This window comes from Phoca vitulina, unplaced genomic scaffold (genome assembly GCF_004348235.1).
Source record: "Phoca vitulina isolate PV1807 unplaced genomic scaffold, GSC_HSeal_1.0 scaffold93, whole genome shotgun sequence".
NCBI lineage: Eukaryota > Metazoa > Chordata > Mammalia > Carnivora > Phocidae > Phoca > Phoca vitulina.
The window spans coordinates 881,144-907,710 of NW_022589796.1; the positions used below are offsets into that span (position 1 = coordinate 881,144).

The window sequence follows — 26,567 nt, forward strand, 5'->3', positions numbered from 1 at the left end:
GTTTTATTTTCAGATGCAGAGAGAAATTGTTTATGCAAGAGGAGATGGCCCTGGTGCCTCTCGACCTGGATCCACAGCTCATCCACCCCATGCCATTCCAAATTCTCCACCGTCCACTCCTGTGCCCCATTCCATGCCTCCTTCCCCATCCAGAATTCCTTACGGGGGCACCCGCCCCATGGTTGTTCCTGGCAACGCCACCATCCCCAGGGACAGACTCTCCAGCCTGCCAGTCTCCAGATCCATCTCACCCAGCCCGAGTGCCATTTTGGAAAGAAGAGATGTAAAGCCGGATGAAGACATGAGCGGCAAGAACATTGCGATGTACCGGAATGAGGGCTTCTATACTGATCCTTACCTTTATCACGAGGGACGGATGAGCATAGCCTCTTCCCATGGCGGGCACCCGCTAGATGTCCCTGATCACATCATTGCGTATCACCGCACAGCAATCCGCTCGGCGAGTGCTTACTGCAACCCTTCTTTGCAAGCGGAAATGCATATGGAGCAGTCGCTGTACAGACAGAAATCGAGGAAATATCCAGATAGCCACTTGCCCACTCTGGGCTCCAAAACACCCCCCGCCTCTCCTCACCGAGTCAGCGACCTGAGAATGGTAGACATGCACGCCCACCATAACGCCCACGGGCCCCCTCACACCTTGCAGCCAGATCGGGCCTCCCCGAGCCGCCAGACCTTCAAGAAGGAGCCAGGCACCTTGGTATATATTGAAAAGCCGCGGACCACTCCAGGATTAGCCAGCATTGTGGACTTCGGCCCTCCTCTAGTTGAGAAGCAAGTGTTTGCCTACAGCACGGCTACCATACCCAAAGATAGAGAGACCAGGTAAGGTGGTGAGGGCAGCCCAGGGTGGTCTGTGCCTGTGAGTGATTGAGGGCTGATCTGCAGGGTCAAACCAAGGGAACAGCCCCCCGGGCAGCACGGAGAAGCCACAGAATAGGATCAAAGGCCATCCCGGTCTGCAAAGAGTTTCTGAATCCATGGGGGTCAAGTGGCGCAGGCCAATACCCATGCCAAAGGGGGGCAGACACACACCGCACTCAGTGTGGGCCTGCAGAGTGTGGGTCGAACAGCGGCATCGTTAGTGTAAATCCGAACAAAAGAAAAGAAAATTGTGATCAGCAGAAAACATTTGGACAAATAGATCAGGAGCTCATGATAATTGATCTGCCACTGAAAAGAAGGAGTGAGTGGTTCAAGTTTTAACATCTGAAATGGCAATTTGTGTTTTTCCTTACAGAGTGCAATTTTGCTTTCTCATCTGGCCTTGGGAAATGGAAAGAATGTGTCACTCTCTGTCATCTAGGGTGATAAATATGAATTTGCATGAGAATAGGATGGTTTAGATTTAATACCCACTCAGGAGTGGTAACTGAGATCAGCAAAAATCTTCTAGGGAATGAGACACTCTGAGTATTTAAATTTATTTTCTAATACACACTTTTTTTGTGTAACTTACCAGCCCAGTGCATTTTAAAGACCCTCCAAATTTCATATAATAATAGGAGAGCTAATTTTGATAGAGGAAATTTATCTAGCCTAAATTGGTTGAAAGAAGCCAACATAATAAAAATCTAGTCAAAGAAACTGAGTCTGAAAGAGGTTAGGCATTTTACCTGTTGTCATCTATGAATTCAGAAGGGATGTAAGAAATAAGATCTGGATATTCAGTGACTCAGCACTTTATTAGAACCACTATTCCCCATTTCTTGCCAAAAGGATAGTATCGCCTACATACTATCATCATCCCGATTTTTTAAAGATTTATTTATTTATTTGAGAGAGAGAGAGAGCAAACACATGGGGGGAGGGGCAGAGGGTGAAAGAGAGAGAATCCTGAAGCAGACTCCCAGCTGAGCACGGAGCCCAACGCTGGGCTGGATCCCAGGACCCTGAGATCACCACCCGAGCCAAATCAAGAGTTGGCCACCCAACCAACTTCGCCACCCAGGTGCCCCTCATCATCCCTAGTTTACAGATGCAGAAACTGAGGCTCAGAGAGGTTAAGTACTTCCTCAAGGTCACAAAGCCAGTAAGTGGCATAGAATATCCATATCTATTAAAGAATCCATACTTTTTTACCACTGTGCAATATTCTACCTGATGAGGGAGACCTGTGAGCCACACCTTCACCCAGCAGAGAAGTAAATTTAGGGGTGAATTCTGAGCACTTCAACCAGAATTCTTAAGAAATTGTTTCAGGACTCGATGCTAAGTAGCTGCTCCTGAAGGATATTTACAGTCATAAACATGGTAGCATTTGCATAATTATGCTGCTAAATATATACAGGCCATTTAAAGTATAACTGCCCCAGCTAGTATATTAGCACAGTATGCAGCAATGGGGAAAGAAAGAGCATCTTTGATAGATTTTATTTCTGAAAAATGAATGCAAGTACTATGGCAAAGAAAAATTTTTCAAAACAAGAGCTCCAGAAACAATTACTGAAGCACAAAATCCGAGCCCATTGTTTGGCCTATGCTGTTATCTTAGATACAGTTAATCGGTGTATTTTAAGAGTTCAACCCCTAAAAGTCTACATTTTGAGTGCGGAGCCCTATAAAGCGCCAAACCTATTTCTGTCGCCCTTTCGTACTATTAAACAGCAAATAAATCTTGAGAATGCTTTTTCTATGAAACTCTCAAGTGAAATTTTACATCTAAAATGTGAAGCTGCAAAAATGCAGGAGGGGGACTAAGAAATCTGTATCACAGCTTTCTTTTGGGCCCTGCTGGATTCAGGTGCTGTTCAGAAGAAATAGCCCGCATAACTGCAGGATGTTTGAAATCAGAGAGGAAAATTCTTTCTTTCCCATCCGTACTTAGGAAACCTCCAACGGTAGCTTTTTTGGGGGGTGGGCGGGGCAGGGAGCATGATTTTATAACAACTCTGTTGACTTGAAAATGAAGAGTTAAAGATGAAGTAATTTCATCTTGGTCCTCGTATTTAGTCATGTGCCTTGATCTAACGCATTTGACTTCTCTTGTCTTACAAAGACGTCTCCACAAAGCATCTAGTGATGACAAATTATATATAGACGATCTGGGAAAAAAATCATGTGTATAGTAGAACATAGAGGACGGTGGGGCTCTCCTCCCAAGATGGCCATTGATTTGGGGGTTAAAGGAGCAGATTATAGCCACTTTGACTTTTTCAATATAGCAATTCTCATATCTGAGCTTCTAGAAAGAAAATGATCTCAAGTGAGAAGGTGGCTTTATCCAGATGGTTTTCCTTCAGCTGGGACCGCAAGAAGAGAATGCCCCACGTGGCTGTGAGGGAGTGCTGGGGGTGGGGGGGTGGACAGTGTGTGACAGATGACTTAGTGTGTAAGGCTCTGTCTTCCCTAGGTTATAAAATTCCTTCATTAAATAGCATCGTTATTTCTATTCATGGCACATAAAACAGCCCTTAAGAATCGTAAAAATCTAGGACATTTATGTTTTGCTACTTTCTATTTATAGTTTGGATCCTATAATGTAAAATATCTTTATCGAAATTCAAGAATGCTCATTGCAAAGTAACTAATAGCTCCCTTTCCAGATGTATAACAGATTCCTCCTAATGTAATGTTGTTCAAGACATAGTAAACTTGAAGTGAGATCATATTTTTATATCATTCCACATCTACGATAGCTAAATTCCACAAATGAGTCAAGAGTCCACTGGGGAGAGCAAATTCTTGCCTTGCCTCGACATCTCTATCTGGCGAAAGAGAAGCCATATGAGATGACATCATAATTTCTAAGAATTCTCCAATTTAGAGAAGCCCCTCAGAAGAGGAAAGAAGCTTCTGTATACAGGAGGAAGCCTGCGTGCTATTGTTGTTCATCAAGTCACTTTCTTACTGGAGGAGGATTACATGTTATTCTGTTGGTAGCTTTGAGGGGTGGGATGCATCCTTGGTTGAACAATCGACTGAATGAAAGTCTAAATTCAGATTTATGTCATTGAAAAATGTTCACAGTGACTGGCAGACCTTTGAAGATTTTCAAACAATGCTTTATCCTAAAATTAATGATTTTTTTTTTTTTCCTTTTCTGAGTGTATAGTCAAAAGTGAGCCACATCAGAGGCCTCCTAAGTGGTTAGACTTGGGATCTTTCTAGAACAAGGTTTCTTAACTTCTGCACCTGTTGATATTTTGGGCCGGATAATTTATTGTTTGCCAGGTGGAGGGGCTCTCCTGTGCTTTGAAGTATGTTTAGTGGTGTCTCTAGCTTCTTCTCCACTAAGATGCCGGTAGCAACCTGCCCCCAACCCTGCCCTAGTCATGACAATCAAAATGTCTCCAGACATTGTCAAATGCACCCCCTGTGGTGGGGGGCAGACGCAAATGCTCCTCTTTGAGAAGCACCGCTCTAGAGGAAATTTGGACTTTTTCTACTTAATGAAGTAGAGAAGTGAAAGAGTACCCCACACTCAAATAATATAAATTGTGACATTCTTAAAAGATGGGTCTTGACGATCGTTACCCGAATTGTGCCCTTCACCTCTTGGTAAAGCAACTTCATTATTCTGAGAACTTGCTATTATTACCTTTGATTCAATCCATCTGTGATCAACCATTTATTGAGGGGCAGCAATGTGCAGTGTTTATGAACGTGAACTCCAAAGCCAGACTGCCTGGGTTCAAGTCCCAGTTCTAATACTTGCTAGCAGTGGAGACCTTTGACAAGTTACTGAATCTCTGCCTCAGTTCGCTTATCTGTAAAATAGGTATTATAATAATAACACCTACCTCATGGGCTGGAACAACTCATTACAATTAAGTGCTGTATGTTCCATATGGTAAGTAGTTGTGTGTTCCTACTTTGAGCAAAACACTCTACTACATGCTACTAAACAGAGATCAGTACAGAGAGATGGCTAGGACCAGGATTGTACCTAAAGAAGCAAGGAGACAAATTGTCAAGTGTACCCCCAGGAAGAACATAAAGCAGGTGGGGGCTGTGGAGAGGATAAAACTAAGTGTGAACAGAGAAGAGAATTAGCTGGGCTTAAAGATCCAAGGTAGAATGCTTAGAATATCAAAGCCCCTTTAAAATCCATTTCAGGAGAGCAGTCAGAGTGACATTTCTTCTTGGGTCCGGGAGGAAAAAAGACAAGCCAGGATTACGGCATCCTTTTAACTGCGCCTGAGCTATATGATTGATGACAGGGCCGCCTAACCAGGGAGCGTGACATTACTAGGTCATCCGTTTTGCTGCCTAACAGTGCCTGACTGGTTCAGCTCTTGTCTGAACTGCTTTCCCACGTAGTTCTAATTATGAATCAATAAATGTTTATTGAACCCCTCTTAAGTGTTGAGCTGTGGGCTGGATGCTTTACAGCGTAAGAGAAACCTCGATGTGGTCCCCATGCACAAGGGATATAAACTGGGAAGATAGTCATAAAACATTAAAAGCATGATACAAACCTATAAGCAATGCCATGGTTAAGGACAGGAAGCTTCTGAACTAAAAATGCAGGCTAACAGCTGTTTCGTAGGAACAACCACAGCAGTAGGATTTCATTCATGGGTGAAGCCCAGGGATGCTCTTCTTGTCACCGTCTCCTAGCAAAGCAGAGAGAAGGGAGGACACCATGCCAGGTCACTAAGGGGGGGAAGTGTCCTTCCCTGAGGCTGGAGCTCCAGGGGGGAGATCTGTTCTCCACATCTCCACGTCCAGCTGGAAAGTCAGGACACGTTTTTTCTTGAAAACAATGAGGAACAATGATTGCACTAATAATACACTGTAGGTTGAAGAGGCTTCCGTGGACCAGCTGGAAACCCAACCACCATTTATTCCAAGTTCTAAACAATGAAAGTACAAGTAAACTTTTCAATTACAAGGCTGTCATAATCTGGGGACTGCTTGTACATAATTAATTCAAAAGAAGTGATACAGACAGTAATTGCTATGAATTCAGAAAAAAAAGAGCCCTGTCCCGAACTTGCGCTGGTCTGGGAGCTTTCACGAGAATGTCGGAATGGACTACAATTCAAGGGATATACACAATGAAATCAAAGGATGTCATTTGGAAAGACAGACCGATCTCCATCCCAAATTTGCTGTATTTCTGCCATTCTGGTACTCTACACGTGGCACCTAGATATGATGCTCTGTTGGTCTCAGAAGTCAAATCAGTGCTGATAAATTGAATTATTACTTCATGCCCAGGAATCTAACTTTATGGTCAAGTAATATTCACATGTCATTCCTTAGGCTGCCGGATTCAGGCAAGAGCTGACTGGTAAACATGATATTTAACCAACTGACAAATTTATGAAGATAGCTCTGCTCTTCCACAAGGGATAGTCTATCGGAAATACCGGTGGAATGAATGCCACAAGGGTCCGTGTTACTTTAAACAAACCAGTTTCTTAAAAGGGAAAGCCATCATCTGTCACTAATTAGATGAAATTAAAATGCACCCCTGTATCTCCTTTGAATATTCACGAGGTGCTGTCAATCCAATGCCTTAGGTCTTGAAGCCAGCAGCAAAGCCAGAGTAACCTAAATACTGTGCGATTCAGATAATCCCCTTCCCTTGCCTTCTTCAAAGAGAAGAGGAATAAATGTTTAGGGATGGGTTCTGCCTCCTTGAACTATGGCAAGAGCAGCTCAGTGTAGAGTCTGTGTGGTTACCGCCTGGCCCGAAGATGGGGTTCCTCTCAGTAGCCCGATGGCCCAGGAGCTGGATAATCCTGGGTCCTCATGATGTCCAGGCCATGTTTTAGCCTCTCTTGGGATGGAGATTTACACTTGTCTTTACTTGAGTTTTCCAAGTTTTATTTTTCATGAATGAAGTGATTCAAAAATATTGCCAGGTCTAAGCATTAATTCAAACTTCCAAAAATTGCGGGTCTTCAAAAGTCTGTATTGCCCACTACACTCGTGTAGGGCCAACTGGTATGAGTAGTAAATACTTCCTCTCCCTCCCCGGCCATCTTCAGAGCTGACGGGGTCTTAGAGACCACTGTGCTAATCGCTCACTTTAAAGGAGAAACAGACAGGAGATTTCCCAAAGGCCCAGTGTCTGGAGCTCCTCCAGCCGAATGATGTTTTCACTATCAAACTGTTTCAATATTTTCTCTGTCTTTGTAATAAAAACAATATGTCCCTAACTCCTCCAGTAAACCCAAATATCTAAGAAGACAAAATACAAAAGGACACGAGGGAGGCCAACTATAGGAAATGTCTTCCTTCTTTCTCCTGAGTCGGTATCTTTTGAGTTCACACTAAGGTTTTTCCAGATCAAAAGCAGGTGGGAGTGGAGAGCTTATTTCCATAGCTCCCATAGGACCACTCAAGAGACCATCTCTCCATCACCTCCGACACCATCTCTTGTTGGAAGGTAAATGACGCCCCTGGTCAGGTAGCTGGAACATGAATGAACGGCTATTCATACTGGTTTGTACCTGTACAAAATCCACGATGTCACTTCCAGAGCATGAATATGAAACATTACCCTCGGGGAAGAGAAAGCAAATGCAAAATAGGTGATTGCACAAGCCAGGGTGTAGGCTCATTCTGGGGAGTGAAGGTTCTCATCTCCCGGGAAATGGAGCGCCTCTCCCCAGATGGTGAGTCACTATGTGAGGCAGGGAGCACAAGATGCGGGGATTTGCAGGTGAACTCGCTGTGTGTACTTGGGAGAGCCCCTGCCTGGCTAAACCTCCATGCCCTTCGCTGTAACAGGGGGATGGTAGTATGACCTCTCGATGGTTCTGCTTAAATGAACATGGGTGTGAACTGGAAAGTTCTATAAATAAGAGCAGTCCATGGCTCCGTTCTGCAGGGCCATTGGATCTGGCTGTTGGGATCTGAGAGACTGTGTGTCTTTATGCCTGACTTGGGACTGTATTCTGGTCCCAGCCAGAATAGCCTACTCGGAAAGCAAGTTGTGAACTAGCTTTGAGGCTACCTGGAGAACTCCCAGGCCCATTTGCTGTGCTGGGCAGAATGCTGTTGGAACAGCAAGGCATGATTGTTCTCCTGGGAGCACGGAGCTGGGTGCGGCTGAGCTTAACGTGACCCGTGGGGCCTGCCACGCCTTTTTTTTTTTTTTTTTTGCTTGTCAAGATCAGTAACCCAGAATGGAAGGCAAACTGTGGGGCCTAAATAAGTTCCTTCCAACCAGAAAATTCTGTAATTCTAGATCCTAAGTCTGGCCGCATTTCAGACATGGTATACTCTTGGAGTGTTGGGCGTAAGAAAATTGGCACCTCTATTTAACAAGGGGTGCCAACCTTTGAAGGCCCCGGTTCCTCTGCGTGCCAGAAGTTCATTCAGCCTTTCACGTAACCGGTCTCGAGCTCCTCATTCCCTGGCTTCCTGTGTTTGAACGTGTTGGACCTTTCCTACCTCCGGGACTTTGCACTTGCTCTTCCTCTGCCTCGTGCCTTCTTCTTCTGCCCGCTGTCTGCCTGATTATTGGCTTCTCACCAACATCAAGGCTTTTACTCCAACAACATCAGCTCAGTGAGGCCTTTACTGGCTGTCTGCACACACACGCACACGTACACACATGCACACACAAAATGGTATAATTAAATACCTATTTCTATATAAGAGCATACACATATGTTTATATGCTTACATATATGTAATTCTCCACTTCCTTCGTTTGCTGTACCCTTTCCCTCACCCCCTGGAATGTAAGCTCCATGAGGGCAAGCCCTTCGCTTTATTCACCGCCACATCCCCAGCTCCTGGATCTGTGCCTGGCACACGGTCGATGCCAGAACAATATTTGTTGGACGGATGAAGCCCAGGGGAGGAAAGGAAGCCTTGCACATCCCTCTTGTCCCTCAGGTGACAATATACTTGGCCGTACACTTTCTCCCTCGTCCTCATTTCCACGCCTCTGTGGGAGGACAGCCCCGTGGGACAGGGAAGGCTGTTGTGATCCTACTTGGACGGTTGAGGAAGCGGCGGCTTGGAGACATTCATGAAGTGGCATAGGAGTGCAGCTTTGTCTCTCCCTGTGGCCGGCTGCGGGTCTGCTCGAGCCCCCCGTGTCTGGAGAAGCTATCTTCTTGTCTCGGGTATGCATCTCAGACACGACGGCTTCGTTCATCCCTTACTTGAGTCAGAAGCCTTGGTGTCCTCTTGATTGCTGTCTCTCACACTCCCCATTTGGACACCCAGAGAATGCTGTCCCTGACTCCAGCCCTCGTTCTCGAGCTCCCCTGGTGCCACATGGGTGCGAGCCACCACCCCTCTTACCTGATCTGCGACCGTGGCCTCCTACCTGGTCTCCCTACCCTGTCCCTGCCCACCTCTGGAGCCAGAGAACAAATCTAGATTAATTCCTGCTCCAGAATTGTTGCTCCCATTAAATGTTCTTAGTCTAATTCCTCTGCCCTTGCCCTAGGACTCCCCTTAGAGCACTGTTCTCTCTTCTCCTCCCCCTTCTCCCTCTGCTAAATCCTATCCTTTTTGGCTTCATTCACATGTCTGCTTCTGGGAGGAGTTGCTCTTCCCCAGCTGACTCTCTGTGTCCGTCATCCAGGGGCACCTGACCACTAGGAGTACACGCACCTCCTAGAACCCAGCCAGCTGTGCCCAGCCCCCACCCCCCAGCCGGGTCATCTGAAGCCTGGGGTCAGCAAGAAAGACTGGTAGCATTTGCCCTCAGTGCCCATCACAGTGCTCACACACAAGTGATCGCTGAAGTTGTTGGCAGTCAAATGTCACATGAGTCCTTTCGGGGAAACGGCATCAGTTACAAGCTAATATGTGAAGAACTATTTATTCCAAGAACCCAGCATTCTCTTCACATCTCATCATGAACTTTCATTTTCTTAGTGCCTCAGTGAATTTATGAAGAAAGACTAGAAATAGCTTTTTTTCCCCGAATCCTTATAAATGGGGCTCCATTTTTCACCTGTTTCTTTACAGACGTCATTGATGTGCTTATCTTCAGTAAAATGCAGACCATTCCAGGTGAACATCTTTGCTTTGGTCATTGTTTCTTTCTTGACTCGGGGAAAAGCTGGACTTTTCAGATCTAGGCAGTACAACCATACCGAGTAAGAATTGAAGGTCAGAGTATGTCTGTGAAGAAGAGTCGAGGGTCTTGTAATGGCCAACTTTTGAAAGGGTTACCTGAGCGGATGTTGAAGCTCTAAGAGATGATGAATTGGAATGTGACAGAGCGGAGGCTGGCTTTCCATGCTGAAGTCCTCCAAGGATGTGGGAATAACCAAGATGCTGGTAGGGCATTTGCAGATGAGTAAGTCAGAATTCAGAAGATGGCAGATGTTGAGCGGCCGGACAGAACAATGGGCTGAAGCGGTAATAGGAAACATAGAACATACCCAGCCTTCCTTCTCCATGAGCAGAGGATGGGGGGGTGGGGGGGCTTGGGGTGGGGGGAGATAGCAGCCTTCAAGGTCAGTGTTATCAATGACATTTCTTTTTTTTTTTTAATTGTTTTATTGTTACGTTAGTCACCATACATTACATCATTAGTTTTTGATGTAGTGTTCCATGATTCATTGTTTGCGTATAACACCCAGTGCTCCATGCAGTACGTGCCCTCTTTAATACCCATCACCAGGCTAACCCATCCCCCCACGCCCCTCCCCTCTAGAACCCTCTGTTTGTTTTTCAGAGTCCATCGTCTCTCATGGTTCGTCTCCCCTTCCGATTTCCCCCCTTCATTGTTCCCCTCCTGCTATCTTCTTCATCTTTTTTTTTTTCCTTAACATATATCAATGACATTTCTTCGTGACCCTTTGTATACAGTTTTTGTCTAAGGACTGAGAACACAAGAGAAAGTGCCAGACGTGGTCGCATGCGACCTTAGTGCGTAAAAAAAACATGGCAGCCGCAGTAACTGCCCACGCCATCAGTGTCTCCTCAATAAATCTAGACGTTTCAGTGAGAAGTTAAATTGATTGGGAGTTTTCGGAGGAATGTTTTTAGTTATACAGTTCTTTCACCAATAGGTTAACATCGGACAGAAATAGAAAATTCATTGCTCAGAGTCCTATTTGAAGCTTTACCACAAATTCAGATCATTTGAATTCCAGTGTTCTGTTGAACTCTTCTGAAAACAGTGACTTTAATTACTTTGGTTTTTTCTTTCCCCCCCTCATACCAGAGAATCAGGGCATGAGCAAACAAGGGCATAGCCTAGCTGTAAGCCTGTTAGCTACTCAATTCTGGAAAATGCCTTTGGCACTGTCAAGACTAAGGGGTTTTAGTTCACTTAGATTTTCTCCCAGAAACGAACACAAAAAAGTGACTCTGAGAAAGGAATGATGATACTTTATTCACTGCCGTGTCCACAGTAGCTTATTCTGTGCCTAGCCACATGGTAAGTGCTTTAAAACGTTTGCTGATGACTTGTCGGCCATTTATGACTTTCTGGGGGGAGAGAGATGACAGGGAATGAGCAGGAGCTAGACAAAAAAAAAGAAATAATCACAAAATATCAGAACTGGAAATGAATTGATGGGCCCCCTGGGAAGCACTCCCTGAAGGCCAACCCCCCGAAACCGTCGGCATTACTGACTATCCCGCACCAGTGGGTTTCAGCGTTGGTAACTGGTTTGGAAGGCGAGTGCCGCCCCGCCCCAGGGCTGATCACAGCAGCTTGGCCGAGTAGTTTCCCTCAGCTCCCTGACACTTCTTCTGGATATTTAAAAACATATCCTTAGGGATTCATTATAGAATTATCAGTCTCCTAGTTGTTATGGCGCGGACTTGTTTTTTAATAGCCATTAATTTACTTAGATATTCAATGATAAGGACTTAATTTGGGTTTAATGAGGCCTTGGTCAGCACAGAGACAAGTCCCTAGTCAAAAAATGTTGAAGGTGAAAACTTGAATCCAAAAGTTGGATAAATGGAGTTATTGGATAAACATATTCCCCACAAATGCAGACTCTTTCCTTCCCTGCACTCTGAAGACAGCAGACCATGCATCACAGGCGGACGCGGGCTTGCCAGGAAAGCTGGTTATAGCAGAAGGAATTCAAATACTGGAATCAGCACTTTCCCTGGATTGCACTTGAATTTTTTATTAATATTATACTTGGGCCCCAAGAAGATGCATTCAGCCGGGCTGACTTATGGCACTAAATGACTAGTTAACCATACATACTAATCACATAAATATGGTTTATGGAATGATACAAAATGGCTTATGAAATCACTTTCAAACCATCTTTTCAACAGTAATTAGACCAGTTCTGAAATACCTTAAGCCAAGCAATATTGGCAAGAATTGGCTGAAGCACCTTTAATATTCTGTTGGTTATCATACAGGATTGCCACTGCAACAAAAGACAGGGTCGTATTTAATTTCTCGTCTTCCGCTGCATTTCTCTTTTTTCCTTTTCACATTAAAACGTACTTAATAACATTTCATCATGGGAGAAGGCTGCATAAATTTCCAGTTGCTGTAATTTAGTTAAACCATAAAATTGTTTCCAGATTACCGACCATGAAATGGAAAGACAATCTTATTTATGAATTTATAAATCAGATAATCTCCCTCAAATGAATCCTGAAACCAGAAACACTTTGATGATTAAATAGGAGGGGAAAAGATTTCTCATTATCATGTGTCAAAAGAATTGTATTTTTGTCAGGTGGTTTTGGCCGAGGCAGTGGAACATGCGTGTATGATCACATGCCCCGGTCACGTGCCGGCCGCACTGTTCCCTGGACAATGGGGGAGAGCTGGCCCCCCTCGGCCGTCAGGCTCAAGTGTTCTGAACTCTCAAGGCTCTGACAAATCATGTCTCCTTCCTGGTGGCCCCACCAGTGACATAGCCCAAAGGAGGTCACACAGGGAGTGTTCACAACCGTCCTCAGAGAGAGAAAGGGAGAACCAAGTATGTGTGTATAGGAACGAGTATAGGGCTTCCCTCCAGAGCATTCGAACTCTTATCCCAGGCAGTTCTGTGATTATGTCAACATCATGTCTGATGAGGAAGGAAGAGTGAAAGGAGATTTGGGTGTCGTGTTTGTCTGCATCCTAAAACCACTGTCCGGGGAAGCTCAGTGAGAAGCCAAGTACCCATTGAGCTGAGGACAAAGCCAAAGGCATGTATGAAGCCCTATGGACGCCCATATGGAGAGGACCCATGGTGATGAGTCAGTTTCAAGAGCAGTGTTCCGACCCTGGAATGATTCAGGTGGTTTGCTTGGTTTTTAATGCTGCTGCCCTCCTTTGTTAAACTGGGTCATGAAAGCTGTTGAACAGAGTGATCAGAAAGACCACTGACTGAGCCCTAATCAAGGTTGCACCTCGAGCCAATGTTGGAATCCCTTCTGCCGTTTCCTCCTGTCGGATTCTCATTGGTTCTCTATAGTTGTAGATTTACCTAGTTCTCAACATTGCTGTCGTCTGTGTCTGGTTAGGTTGTCACCGTGCCTTCCTATCCCACACTCCAGCTTCACAGACTCCTTTAAGCCTCTTCCTAACCAAAGCTGCCTAGACTCTAAAAATGTCATGCCACTTAAGGAAGGAAGGGATGAAGGGAGGGAGGGAGGGATCCTTTGGATTTGCCTAGGATTGAATAAGAGCAGTGAACTAGTACCATCTCAAGGGCCTCCAAATGCCCCTCCATGCAGGGTCATGAGCTTGACTCCTGCATTACCGTGGGAAGAACGGGGGCACTGGACAACTTCCTTCTGGTGCTCAGCAGATCTGCAGGGGTGTCATTCGTTTCCCAAGAGCCCATTTGTCTAAGTCTGTGTCTCCCACGTGGCAGGCAGCATGATCGACCACCACCATCTTTTCTTTTGCCCCTTGGGTCTGATAAACTTGGGATTTCCATTGGAAGTTTACTAACCTGATTTCTTGATTAGAATTTCTTACTAAGTTCTCTGTTCGGCACATGCACTGTCTTATGGCAGAGAGGAGGCCAAAAGCACAGGTAAGACTCAAAACACTGTGCAGCTCAGAAGTTTAGCCTTTACTACTCTGCCTGGAAACAACTGGAAAGTCACTCCATGGAATTTCCACTCTATTTGCAATTTCTTCTCCCCTGACCAGTAGAACAGAGACATCATACTATTTATTTAGCACATCAGTTGAATATTTTTTCCTTACTGTGTTCACAACCTGTAACTATTCAGACTGCATGACTTACATCCAAGAAACTCAGGATTGTGTCAGACCATCCATTTTAAACTAACGAAAATGCATGGAATTGTGAAGTCAGAAACTCGTAATTGTGAAATTAAGCTGTGTTTCATATGGCGCTGAGGGTTATACTCGCAAGGCCAAAAGTTTGTGTACAGACAAAATTACCCTTGAGAAGTTTGAGATACATATACGTCATCTCTCAATTAAGTCCAACTTAACCAGTTATTTTTTTTTCTAGTGAAAGAACAGACTGCCATGATTTTTTCCATGGGGTACCAGATAAAGAGGTTGGCTTGTTTTTAAAAGCCACGATGTCTGAATATACTCTCTGTAGTACAGGAATCACCATTGCTAACACTCCCAGGGGCCTGTGGGGTGGGGACCCGCGGTGAAGAGTGGGGTCACTTCTCTGTCTGGAGCCGACCCCTGCCGTGACACCTGCTGAGGGGATACACTGGCAGGCGAGGTTCCCCCCCCCCCATTCAAACTGTTCTCCGCTCTCTCCCTTGTCTTGTTCTAAACTACCACATAAGTGTACTTGAATTCACATGCAGTGACATCCGTGCTGCCCACTCACCCTCACTCAGGAGAGTCACTATGTTGTGGTGGCGTTTTTATCACGTGATGAAAATAACGGGCATAGTTCTGCGAAACTGTCATTGTCCGGGGCACAGGAATGTGAGCCTATTTGAAAAGCCAAACTAATTGTGCTTTAGCCTCAGAGAGCCCTGAACAGAGAGGCGCAGAGAGCCCTGAACAGAGAGGCACAGTATCTAATTGGAGGGATTTTTTCCCTTGTGTCTTGAGATGGTCAAGTTGTCAGGGATATTTGTCTTCCCGCTGGATCCTCTGAAAGCCCCCAGGTTAAGGTTCCTACGACGTTCGATTGAGCATCTCCTTCCCCCAAGTCAGACAGTGATTCCAGTCCTGTTTTCCCTTCGGAGACACCCATTTGCATCGCTCTTGGGCTGTGAAACAGTTAGCACTCCACACTCGGCAAACATCTCCATCACTGACACCAAAACCAGGCGGCAGCCTCCCTGCCAACAAGGACAGCTTGGAAGTCTGGGCCACCGGGCCACAGCTGGCCTAGCCTAGGACACTGGTGCCAGGGAGAAAATTGCGAGAGCAGGGCAGAAAGTCACAGAAACGCTCCGGGCAAACAGAGTCCTTTCCGAAAGAGGCACTTTTCAGTTTCCCAGGAGGCCTGTGCTCGCTCGTCTGTCTGGTGTTTTTTTTCTTTTTTTCTTTTTTCAGGGAGATCATTGGGTTAATATTAAACTCTGATCATCGAATCTTGAACACAGCAGAGTTTGTAGGCTCTTCACATTCCGCGAGCCAGGATGGGGTGAACTTTGGCAGCCTACCGGGTGGTGCATTTTATAACCCTCAGGTGATCATTCACCTAGACAAACCAGTCTGAAAGTCAATATAGCTTTAACAAACCATTCTCTTGTTTTACAGAGAGAGGATGCAAGCCATGGAGAAACAGATTGCCAGTTTAACTGGCCTTGTTCAGTCGGCGCTTTTTAAAGGGCCCATTACAAGTAATAGCAAAGATGCGTCTAGGTAAAAAGAAGAAAGCAAACCAATGAAAAATAATTCAATCTGTTTCTCTTTAATCATGACGATAATCCATTCATTCAAATCCGTTCTTCTTGTAATCATTTCAAGGCTGACAATATCCCCATCTCTATGAATCATGGTTTGTTTGTTTGTTTGTTTTTTCCTTCTGGTAATTCTTGGTTCGAAGGTAACACTTTGGCCCAAGAAGGGTAAACGGGCTTCCCAGTGCATGTGGCTTCACGGACCACCGCGCCGTGCCTGCGAGCGCCATCCACCCGTCTCCACGTCCGCCCCATCTGAGAGTCATGAGCGCTGCTCAGCTGCATTCCACCCGCAGTGGTGGGAAGCCTCTTCCATCCCGGCCAATAGTGATGCTGATGCTTAAAATACCCTCATTGCTCGATACCATCACTAGCTGCTGCTAATTGCTTAGAATAGTGAATGGAAGGGGCAAAAAAAAAGGCATTTTGTAAACTGTCTAGCTGACTCTCTTTTTCTTTTATTCAGCGAGAAAATGATGAAAACCACAGCCAATAAGAGCCACACAGATAGTGCAGGTAAGTGTTCTTCCGAGCCCCCGCGGGCTGCCTTTGATTCGCTTTGACTGGTTTCCGAGCATTTAACCTCTCTCTAAGTCGCCTAATTGGTGTGATTGCAGAGGCTTTCTGGATAACCCCCCCCCACCCCACACACACCACCACACCTTTCCTGCTTAATGCTGAAATTCCAGATTAGTCATTAATTAATTCAGAGGGGGCGGGGGTGTGGCCTAAGCCCTTTGGTCCTCTCCATTCAGTCTTTAGTCATTCATTCACTCTTCTTTCATTTATTCACATATATGGCCCTGCATCCAACAACTATATATGTGCCTGGCACCGGGCAAGGACAGTGAGCACCATTCAGACAGGGCTGCCTGCCTGGAATTCCTGAGCCTGCGGGGAAAACAGATACAGAACAAATAATTATATGTGGTAAGAAGGAGTGCAGGGTAAATGTTTAACCGACAGATCTAGCCTAGACCGAGACATTGCCGTGAGGAAGTGACAGGCTGAGGCCCGAAGGATGAATGGGACTACTTAGGTGAGTGAGGGAGGAGGGGACTACTTAGGTGAGTGAGGGAGGAGGAGGAAGAATCACGGCGGGGGGGGGGGGGGGGGGGTGTAAATGCTGTGGGAAGGAATTTAGATATTATTCTAAGTGCAAAGTGAAACCATTGGAAGGTTCTACAGTAAGGAAGGACCTCAGCCCACCTAAAGAATGGGAACGAACCAGAAGGGAGACAGTGGTCAAGGTGGGAAGAGAAGGTGTGCTTGGACCAGGGCCAGCTTTTTAAATGCCAGCATTGCCCCCAACCCCCCGCAGAAGAAGCCCCAATTATATTCCCAGTGGAGTTCACCAATATCCAGGTATATTTGATGTCCATCTTATGTGGCAGGCTCAAGGCAGGCCTCCTCTCAAGAATATGAGATCTTCCCTTGTGTTGGATTAGAAATAGAAATCATTACCAAGGACATGTTCAGCTACTGAATTACACAGGAAGCATGTGGTCAGTTGGGTGAAACCCCTAATTTGGGGAAGCCACAGTGTGTTACACAGCACGGTGGAATGGACAGAGCTTGGGGCTGCTGCTGAGACCTCTGGTAGACCTAGTTCCGCCCTAGCTAAGGACAGTCGGTTCAGCTGTGAAGCCAGCAGGGCTGGGCATCCAGCGTTTCCAGTCCTCATGGGGTTTTTTGGTTTACTTAGAAATCAATCAGTGACCTTGGCTGCAGCCAGAGAATTATTTCGCGGAAATTGCTAAACTTGGCTTCAGACCAGTTGCCAGTTTGGGAGATGTTTGTTCATTCATTGATTTTCTCATCTATTATGAACGTAAGAGGGCGGGGGAAGGAATCTATTGAACTCATAGAAACAGAGAGTGGAAGGGTGGTCAGCCAGGGCTGAAGGTTGGGGGAAAAGGGTCAACTTCCAATTAGAAGATGAACACGTTCTGGGGGATCTAATATTAGCACAGCATTGTGATTATAGGGAACACTTCTCAACTCTATACTTGGAAGTTGCCAAGAGAGTAGATCTTAAATGTTCTCACCACAAGAAGGAAATGGCAATTATAGGACATATGATGGGTGTGTTAGCTAACGCTACGGTAGTAATCATGTTGTAATATATAAGTATATCATCAATCAACACATAGTACATCTTAAAGTCGCACAGTGCTCTGTGTCAATTACACGTAATGAAGCGATAACAAAGGGTGCCTACTGAAAGCTACAACTTTCCATGCCTCTGGATTCTATTCTAGGAATGCTAAGTACCCATACCATTGTTCTAATCAAGATGCACACACTCTTTTACATTCTCCTTTTATTCCTTTTCACTTTGGGTGACGTCATCATCATAATCGAGGGAAACATTTCGTGAGTGTCTCCTATATGCCGGGCACTGTTCTGGGTGCTTTTCATGCCGGAACTCATTAGCTCCTGATGCATCTTCCCTGGATGGATACAGTTATTATTCCCATGTCCAGATGAGAAGACTAAATGCATGTCCGCACATAGGACACACACCCACGTGGTCCATACCCCCAACCTGTCACTTTACCTCAGTCTTTTGTGTTAAGGGCCCCAGTCTCTTTAAAGATATGTAAGCTGTTTCATTTCTTTGTTGTGAAAAATTTTGTAATTGTCTCTTTTGGAGCAAGGGGAAAGGAGCAGGTGTGATGTCCTTGGGATGTAGTTCCCAAAGTGGAATCAATAAGTCCAGAGGGATGAACTTGAGTAGCATGGGCAACATGCTGCTGGTTTTCTCCTCCGCAAGGGCTGAGCAGGTCCATGATGCCACCGGCAACGGCACGTGTGTCGTTCCCCACGTCCCTGCTGAGTTTGGTGTCTCTCGTTCTCATGTGTCATGGCTAGACGTGGTCCACAGGGCTTTCGTTGCCATAGCAGCCTTGTACAGTACGCAAAATGTATTAATTTTTCCAGAATCCTAGGAAGTAAGCTACCAGACTGATAGTATTAGCCCCTCCTGAAGACAAGTCCATGGAATTATAGAGAAATCAAGGAGCTCTTTGGGCCAAGGGTAAATAAAAAAGGGAAAACCAGATTTCCTGTGACTTTAGGAATATTGGGTTTACGGTGGATATAAGAGGACAGAAGAAGCCTCCCGTTTTGAAGACATACCATGTGTCTATATAGTAGATTATCATTTCGCACACATAATCCTGTAAGGAAAATGTGAGCCACACCGCTAGTAGGAGTGACGGCTAGTCCCGCCAGTTCCCGAGCCTGTGTTCTTTCTATCATGACAGGATACATGAAATTCACATCAAATTTGCATTAATAAGATTTCATCTTACAATATACTTGACCTAAGGCAGATCTGGGGGGAGAGAGGGGGAAGAGCGACGTGCGTAGAAAGGAGTGAGGTTGTGCAGACTCGTCTGGGCATGCTGGGAGCAGAACGCGAGCGCCTCCCGTGTGGATGTGGAGAGCACATCCCAGCTCCCGTGCATCTCGTCTGAAGGGGAACTCGTTTCACACTCAGGGTTCCCACCCACTGAATTCAGCTCCGTCCTTAGATTTCAGGGCCGCTGCCTCCAGACCTCAGCCCATTGCCGCCAGCCTCAGCTTTTCCACTTGCTGACACTCCCAGGTGAGGACAGGAGGCTGGCTAAGGCTCCCCCTGCCCATTCTGCTCAGGGAAATAATAATCACAGTTACCTGCATTGGCCAGGTTCTCCGTGTGCAACTGGGATGAGCAGTTCACAGGTGTTAGTTCCATTGGCCTACATAATAGCCCATTGACCCACTTTACAGATAAGGAAACTGAGAAAGAGGTCACGTTACCTACCCAAGGTCACACCACTAGGAAGTGGATCCTGAGAATAATTTCCAAGATTCTCATTTAAATAATTGAGTAGATAATAGTGCCCCTGGCTAAAATTAGGCCTCCAGAGACAGCAAGTGGGTTAGGGAAGAGCAAGAGAAATAATGACTTTGACCTGCTTATAGAGGAGCCCCGGATCAATGTCAAGGTCTTTGTATGTGCATCTGAAGAGACCTGGATGCTGGAGACAAAGATGTGGAAGATGTTTGCAGTGGTCGTAGTAGAAGCGACCTCCCTGGAAAACATGTCCAGTGAGAGAACAAGCTTCCCAGGAAAACACACCAGGATTTAAAGGATTGGCTGAGGAAGAACTGACAAAAGACTGTGTCCAGGATGGAGCAGCAGATAGGTAAAAAGAGAGGAGATAGGAGAGTTTAAAATCAACTGAGAAAGAAGGGAGTGAGGGACAAAGCCCGGCCTCACACCAAGGAGATGATGTCATGTAGGCCCCGCATCTGTTGGGTTGACAACTGACCGATGGCCGTCTTACAAAGAGCCAGCCAGTGAATGATGGGAGTAACTAGATGTAGTAGATTAGATGGTGAAGAGATTTGACAAATGAGTGTAGATTCCATAAAGAAGTTTGGTGGCGAAAGATACTTTGTAAAACCAGTGATCAGCATTCAGCTCTAACAGATGGTATGTTAGACTCAGGCCTCTTGTTCACGCGGAAGGTCTGCAAGGTGCCCTGTTGCTCTCACCGTGTGAAGGAGAAAAGGGGAGGGGCGCTTGGGTGGCTCAGTCGTTAAGCGTCTGCCTTCGGCTCAGGTTGTGATCCCAGCGTCCTGGGATCGAGCCCCGCATCGGGCTTCCTGCTCAGCAGGAAGCCTGCTTCTCCCTTTCCCACTCCCCCTGCTTGTGTTCCCTCTCTCGCTGTGTCTCTGTCAAATAAATAAAATCTTAAAAAAAAAAAAGAAGGGATATAGAAGAAATATGTGCCTTTCTTCGGCTGAAGAATAGCAGAACAGTTCTTAATACCAAATGGGAGGTAGCTAGTGAGCCCTGTGTAATTTTCCTTGGAGAGATACCTCGATGGTCTCATTTGTGGCGCACCTGATGTCGTATGGTGTCGGTGCGTGCGTGTGTGCGAGCATGCATGTGTGTTGGCGTGCACGTCCGCGTGTGTCTCTGCCTGTGGGCGTGAAGCGACGCTAAAGTGGCCTGACTGATTCTGAAAGGAAAACTTCCAATTCATTGTGACCGCCTTCGGAATCCTTGATCTCGAAGGTGCTTGTTAATTTTGACATGCTGCAGTTACTGGGAATGTTACTGGATGTTCTCTTACCAAAGACCTTCACAGTTGGAGAATATTCTTTGGGACCATTGCAGAGATGGCAAATCTTGCTCTTCTGGGGGTGATTTCGAATTCGGGGGAACAGCCAAACATTGGTCAGAGCCGTGCCCTGTGATGATAGGAGTGGCCAATTAGCTCGTACAAATAACAAACAGCTCTTTGTCTGCCCTGCTGGGGTCCCTTTGGAAATCCTTAAAATGCTTTCGGTTCTGTTCTCCTGACTGCCCCATGGGGGCTGTGAGAGGGCTGGGAAGCTGGTTCTCGGAGGGTGAGGAACTTGGTGTACCATCGGCGCCCATCGACATTGCTGGGAGCCAGCAAGAGGACAGCTGTGAGCACTCCCTGGCTCGCGGGCATGCCAGCTAGCCCCCGGCAGCAGGTCCACTGAGGCTGGCTGGGCTGTGTGCGCAGGGGAAGGATTTCCCTGGGTGCTGAGCCCAGATGGAAAGAGAGGCCACTGTGCGTCTCCACTTCAGAGCGTGCAAAGCAGCCACGGGGTTCAGTCCTGGAAGGCCTGCCCACCCTATTGCAAACCTTCCACTTTGTCCTTTACAGAAAAGAGAGCTAACCAGAAGAGGGTGTGCTTGTGTGTGTGTGTAATGTAAATTCAGAGTCTACTCTGGAGGCCTCTTCCAGAGAACTCCACTGTCGTATAAAGACAACGGCACTTCCTTTTGATACCTGTACCTTGCCGATCCTGTTAGTGCTACTTGGGATCTTTTGGAGGCATTTTCTGAAGCATACTGGGTCAAATCAGGCCCTTCCCGGATGGACTTAGGAAATCCATGAGGCTTGCTTAAGTTGGACCCAAGGAGCACAAGTTTATGGCAGCTAGAAAACTATTTAGGAAGAGTTTCTTTCGGCTGCCTTTTTTGATTCCTCTCCTAGAGAGTTTTTGAACCATGCTTGATTTTCTCACTAAAGGAGATGTGAGCAGAAGTCCTGCTTCCTTTGGTCTGAAAACCCGAAGGGATTCATGAGAGTACCCCATTCTTATTACTTTCCCCTCGGTGACTGGGCTGAATCTGCCCAGAACTAAGTGCACGTTCTCCGGATACATCGCCTGCAGGAGGTTGTCGTGGAAGCACCCTGTGTTAGGTCCTAGACTTAAAAAATTTATTTTTCTATTATAAAATTACAGATATTTGAAGTGCAGATTTAACAATGCAAAAAGTAGTAATATAAACATATAAAACTCGGGACACTTGGGTGGCTTAATCAGTTGGGCAACCAACTCTTGATCTTAGCTCATATCTCGATCTCATGGTCATGAGTTAAAGCCCTGCAATGGGCTCCATGCCCAGTGTGGAGCCTACTTGAAGAAAAAAAAAAAAAAAAAAAAATATATATATATATATATATATATATATATGTATGACTCATGAAATACCACCAGCTAGAAAGAATGTTAACACTTTGTTATATATACATCTAATCTTTTCTCTGTGCAAACTTGGATAGATAGATGATAGATAGATAGATAGATAGGTGATAGATAGATAGATAGATGATAAATAGATAGATAGAAGTTAGCTTCCTTAATGTGGCATACTGCTCTGTGTTCTGCCTTCCACAACATGACATTTACAGACTGCATACTATAACCTTGCATGAATGTTCCATAATTTAAACCCAATTCTTTTTCTTTTCTTTTCTTTTTTTTTTTTTTGGCTATTTAGAGGACCAACGTAATTAAAAATCTTTTTTCATACTGAAGGAGTTACCAGTAATCTGGATCAGGATGGGACTCAGAGCTTACACTTTCTGGGACACTTAGGTTCTTGGCTACTCTTTTCTCCTAGGAACGCTCCATGTTTCTGGAGGCAAGACTCTCGGCGCCCTGGAGTCCTCGGGGCCACCCAGCCAGCCCCTGCCTGCCAGCACCTCGGCTATACACATGAGCCTGCTCGACATGAGGCGGAGTGTGGCCGAACTCAGGCTCCAGCTCCAGCAGATGCGACAGCTCCAGGTACCCAGAGTTCCGTGTGGACAATGTCCTTTGTCTGAGTTCCCCAGAGTCTGCTTTCTCCCCCCTGTTCACCTCCGCCAACATCCCTAGCCCCTCAGCACCTTCCTGGGGCTCTCTCTACCCTTTGTTCCTAAGGGCAAACTGAAGACCTAAAGAGGAGCCCCATAAAGACATGGTTTCCTCTCTCACATACATAAAATTGGTCTAGGGCCTTCCACCACAACTTGAGTCGATCTGTAACCACTTCTTGAAGCTAGGCATGCTTTTACAAATGAAAAAACCATTAAACATCTGTTTTTTTGGAGTAGAGCTGGAAAGAGAGGAGCCTGTGGAGCATTCCAGTAGCCAGTTAAGACTTCCTGCTTACAAGTGTTTTGGCTCCTTGTCCTCCTCAGTGAGTGTGCGCGAAGGTGTGACAGGCAGCTATGCTGTTTTTGCAAGGAACTATGATGTATTTAGAAATAGGAGTTTAGACTAGAAGATGAATTCATAAGGAAAAGAAGCCATCGTGGAAGATTTGTTGAGAAACACATCTGCATTTTATCTGGAGAGTGTGTTGCATAATATTTTCCTTACTTTTTCCATTGTTGGGGAATATATGAACTGCATGGGAATCGAAAGGGAGGTTTTGAAAATGACCTTTTCTGTCACCAGTCTTGGTGAATCCGTCCCATCAGTCTGATGAAGCAGAAAAATGTATCACGTGGTTCTGGGTATAAGGAGCTGGGGCTGTGCATTTCTTTATGAGATCGCTTTATGAGACCTTTATGAGATGCTTCCTGTGTCAGCCTCATGCCCCCTACCTTTGGGGCAGGTTGACCATCAAGGATGTAGTGCTGGCCTAGTCTACACCCGGGCATCTTCCTGACTTCAGGAAGCTCATCATCTAAACAGCATGGCATCCTCAGCTCCCTTCCGCTCACTCATGGCCTGAGCCCTACATTTTTCACCACCTAATGAAAGCTAAGATGGTGATTTCCTCTTGCCCTCTACGTACCAGAGAACAAACAGAAAGGCAGCAGCTTGAGGGCCCTGCCCTGGGGCCCAACCATGGATTGTGAGGGTCGTCAGAACACACCACACTGCTCAGGGCTCAGGTCCACAAAGGCTACTGTCTCCCAGGCCACGTCCCAGCTACTTTAGACATCCCATGCAAAGCCATTTCAGTGCTCTTCTGAATCGCATCATCTCTGACGTTCCTCATCCTTAGGCATTTGCTTCTCCCTGCTTTGCATTTTCAAAGACCCTCTGCAGTGAAGGGAAGCGTACAGATCGGGCTGAGGGTGTGTGCCAGGGTGACAAAGTCCAATGCCCACAGTGTCCAGGCAGCAACTTAACAAGTGAAGGAGGGACAATGGCAGGTTGGTCCTTCTCAAGGACAGTCACCACTTGGCTCCAGCCAGTTCACAACCCGACAGCATTGGAGCTCAGGGTTTTTCTGGACATAGAGGTTTTATATGAAATTTTTGTATTCTTTCTAAAAAATGTTGGGAAGTAATTTAAAAACCAATGACTTAGTACCCTGCAGGTCAAACGACAAATGTGCTGGCCGGAATGGGTCTGCCGGGTCCCAGGTTCTTCCCTGGGATTTTTGGAGGGTAAGCCCCTTCTCACGCTGCTCCTGCCCATTAGTGCCACCTGCTGGCCATTTGGAAATCATCGCTCCTCACTGGACCCTCACGAGAAAAAGAATTCCTAAATCTCCTTTGTGCTTTCCAAAGTGAGCAGGTGTTGGTATGGGGGGAGAGGTGGAATTGATTTAGCCTAAGTACCAGGTTTCCTTTGAAGTGTGGCACATTCGATATGGAGGCTGATGTGTGTGGCCGTAGCAGCACCCTGGCCTTATTTGGTTTTCTGGCCGGCGAGGGGGTCGGGGGGGTTCCCCACAACCCACCACCCTGGGCAAACCTTGAACTGTGGTGGCTCAGTTTCAGAATCATCGCTCCTCAAGCAGTGCGGGTTCTTCGGTCAAGGTCTGAGAATGCTATCTTAACCTCACAGGTTCCTTTATTGCCCCAGGATTGCTCAGCCTCTCTCGCTCTGGGGGTATAAAGAACAAAGCCAATGTGCTCTTGAGCTTTGAAGTTCGTGCAGTTCTAAAAGAGCAGAGGCATAGGGAAAACTTAAACACTTTGTTTCCCAACTGGTGGTTGTTGTTTCTACCTTGGTCTTTGTATTTTCTGTGTCCCCATCAGCTTTCCCGTCTGGCAGGCCTCTGTCTTTTCAGTCAGGGGAGTCTATATCTATTTAAGACAAAAACAGTGTAGAATAATTAAGCCATCTCAGCACCAGTTCTCCTTCAGCATATGTGTTATACACTGAAAAAGAAGTGCAACTCCAAAGTGATTATAAGTCCAATAATGGAACTATTAGAGATATACGAAACTTCGTGGAAGAGTCTGCACAGAACAAAAATTGAATTAGAAATTCAAATGTTCTTTGAACTGTGTTATACAATAGTGAAACTGAATGAAATCTTTTGTGCTTGGCAGCCGGCTCCAGTAATTAGATAATTAAATCACTGGAAAATCCTAGACTGTAGAGCATATCCTATTTGAACATTTTATTTTCAGAATTGATGGATTATTCTCAGGAATAGAAATTTGATGAGGACACAGTGGGATGGGTAGTTTATAGGGCAAAAAGAATGTCAAGGGAGGCAAAAGGAGCCTAAGCAGAAGATGACGAAGACCGCTAAAACTCTCTTCATGTAATTCCCTGCTCTCCAATTTCACATGAATTATTGGTCTAAGAGAATGGTATTCAATCTTGGCTACCTATTAGAATCGCCTGAGGCCTTTAACAAAAATATTGGTACCTGAGCACCACTGCTAGAGTTTAACTTCACTGTTGTGAACCAGAGGCCAGGCACTGGTGATTCTAGAATGTTCTGGGATAAGAACTGTTGCTCGTGGGTATTATGAATGCTCAGTCCTTTGAGATGCCTCTTAGAAATATTGAGATCTCAGCTATCACAAGGGTGAAGCAGAAACAGATGGGGTACCCACCACCCTGTAAGCATGAAAGACACACCTGATGACATCAAAACCCTGACTTCAAATGATGGACCCCATTCCCAGTGGCTAAGAGAATGTGTTCTCTCCTTAGTTATAATAGATACAAGAGCTATATAGAACTTCCATATTGTCATGTTCCCATTCTAAGGTAAAAGTTGGGTCAGCACTTAGCTGGCAACAATGGACAAGGGACAGGTGAAGGTCTTGTACCTAATAATTGTTTCTTTCAAAAGATGATTATCTTTATCCATTACCTTTTCTTGTGTGATTTAGAAAAAGCTTACTTTTCCTAAATGATGAGCTACATCTTTTTTTTCCAAAATGCCACAGTACTTGGATTTTCCCAAAGTAATCCCATATCCACCAAAGTGATTGCAGTTCTGTCCCTCATGTGGGCTGAGGAGAGAGATAAGCTTCTAGAAGATATGATAGAAGTTCTATGAGGGCCAGATGAGACTTGGCCTAAAGAGAGAATGGATATATCCTACTTCTCTAATTCCCACAGTTTTTTTTTTTTTTCCCTTGGTTCCTATTTCCTTATTCTGCCTCCTGATAAATAAAAAAAAAAAAAATGGGGTTATTCTGGACTTAGCATTCTATTTTTAAGACTACTGAGAATTTACTGTGCTTTCCTAAGAGAGGAAGGAGGTAAAATATCAACATAAAAAAGAAACATAACAGTACACGAAGACCTCGTATTTGAAATGATATGAT

At 45.5% G+C, this 26,567-nt stretch overlaps 1 protein-coding gene across 12 annotated transcripts in view; it reads left to right on the forward strand.

Moving 5' to 3' along the window:
* Positions 1-26,567, forward strand: part of KIAA1217 (KIAA1217 ortholog) — a 421,915-nt gene that overhangs the window by 359,649 nt on the left and 35,699 nt on the right. For all 12 annotated transcript variants that reach the window (XM_032396666.1, XM_032396667.1, XM_032396665.1 and 9 more), the window contains 4 exons: positions 14-846; positions 15,584-15,688; positions 16,193-16,242; positions 22,670-22,836. In XM_032396666.1, the coding sequence (XP_032252557.1) occupies positions 14-846; positions 15,584-15,688; positions 16,193-16,242; positions 22,670-22,836 (1,155 nt within the window). The remainder of the gene's footprint in view (positions 1-13; positions 847-15,583; positions 15,689-16,192; positions 16,243-22,669; positions 22,837-26,567) is intronic.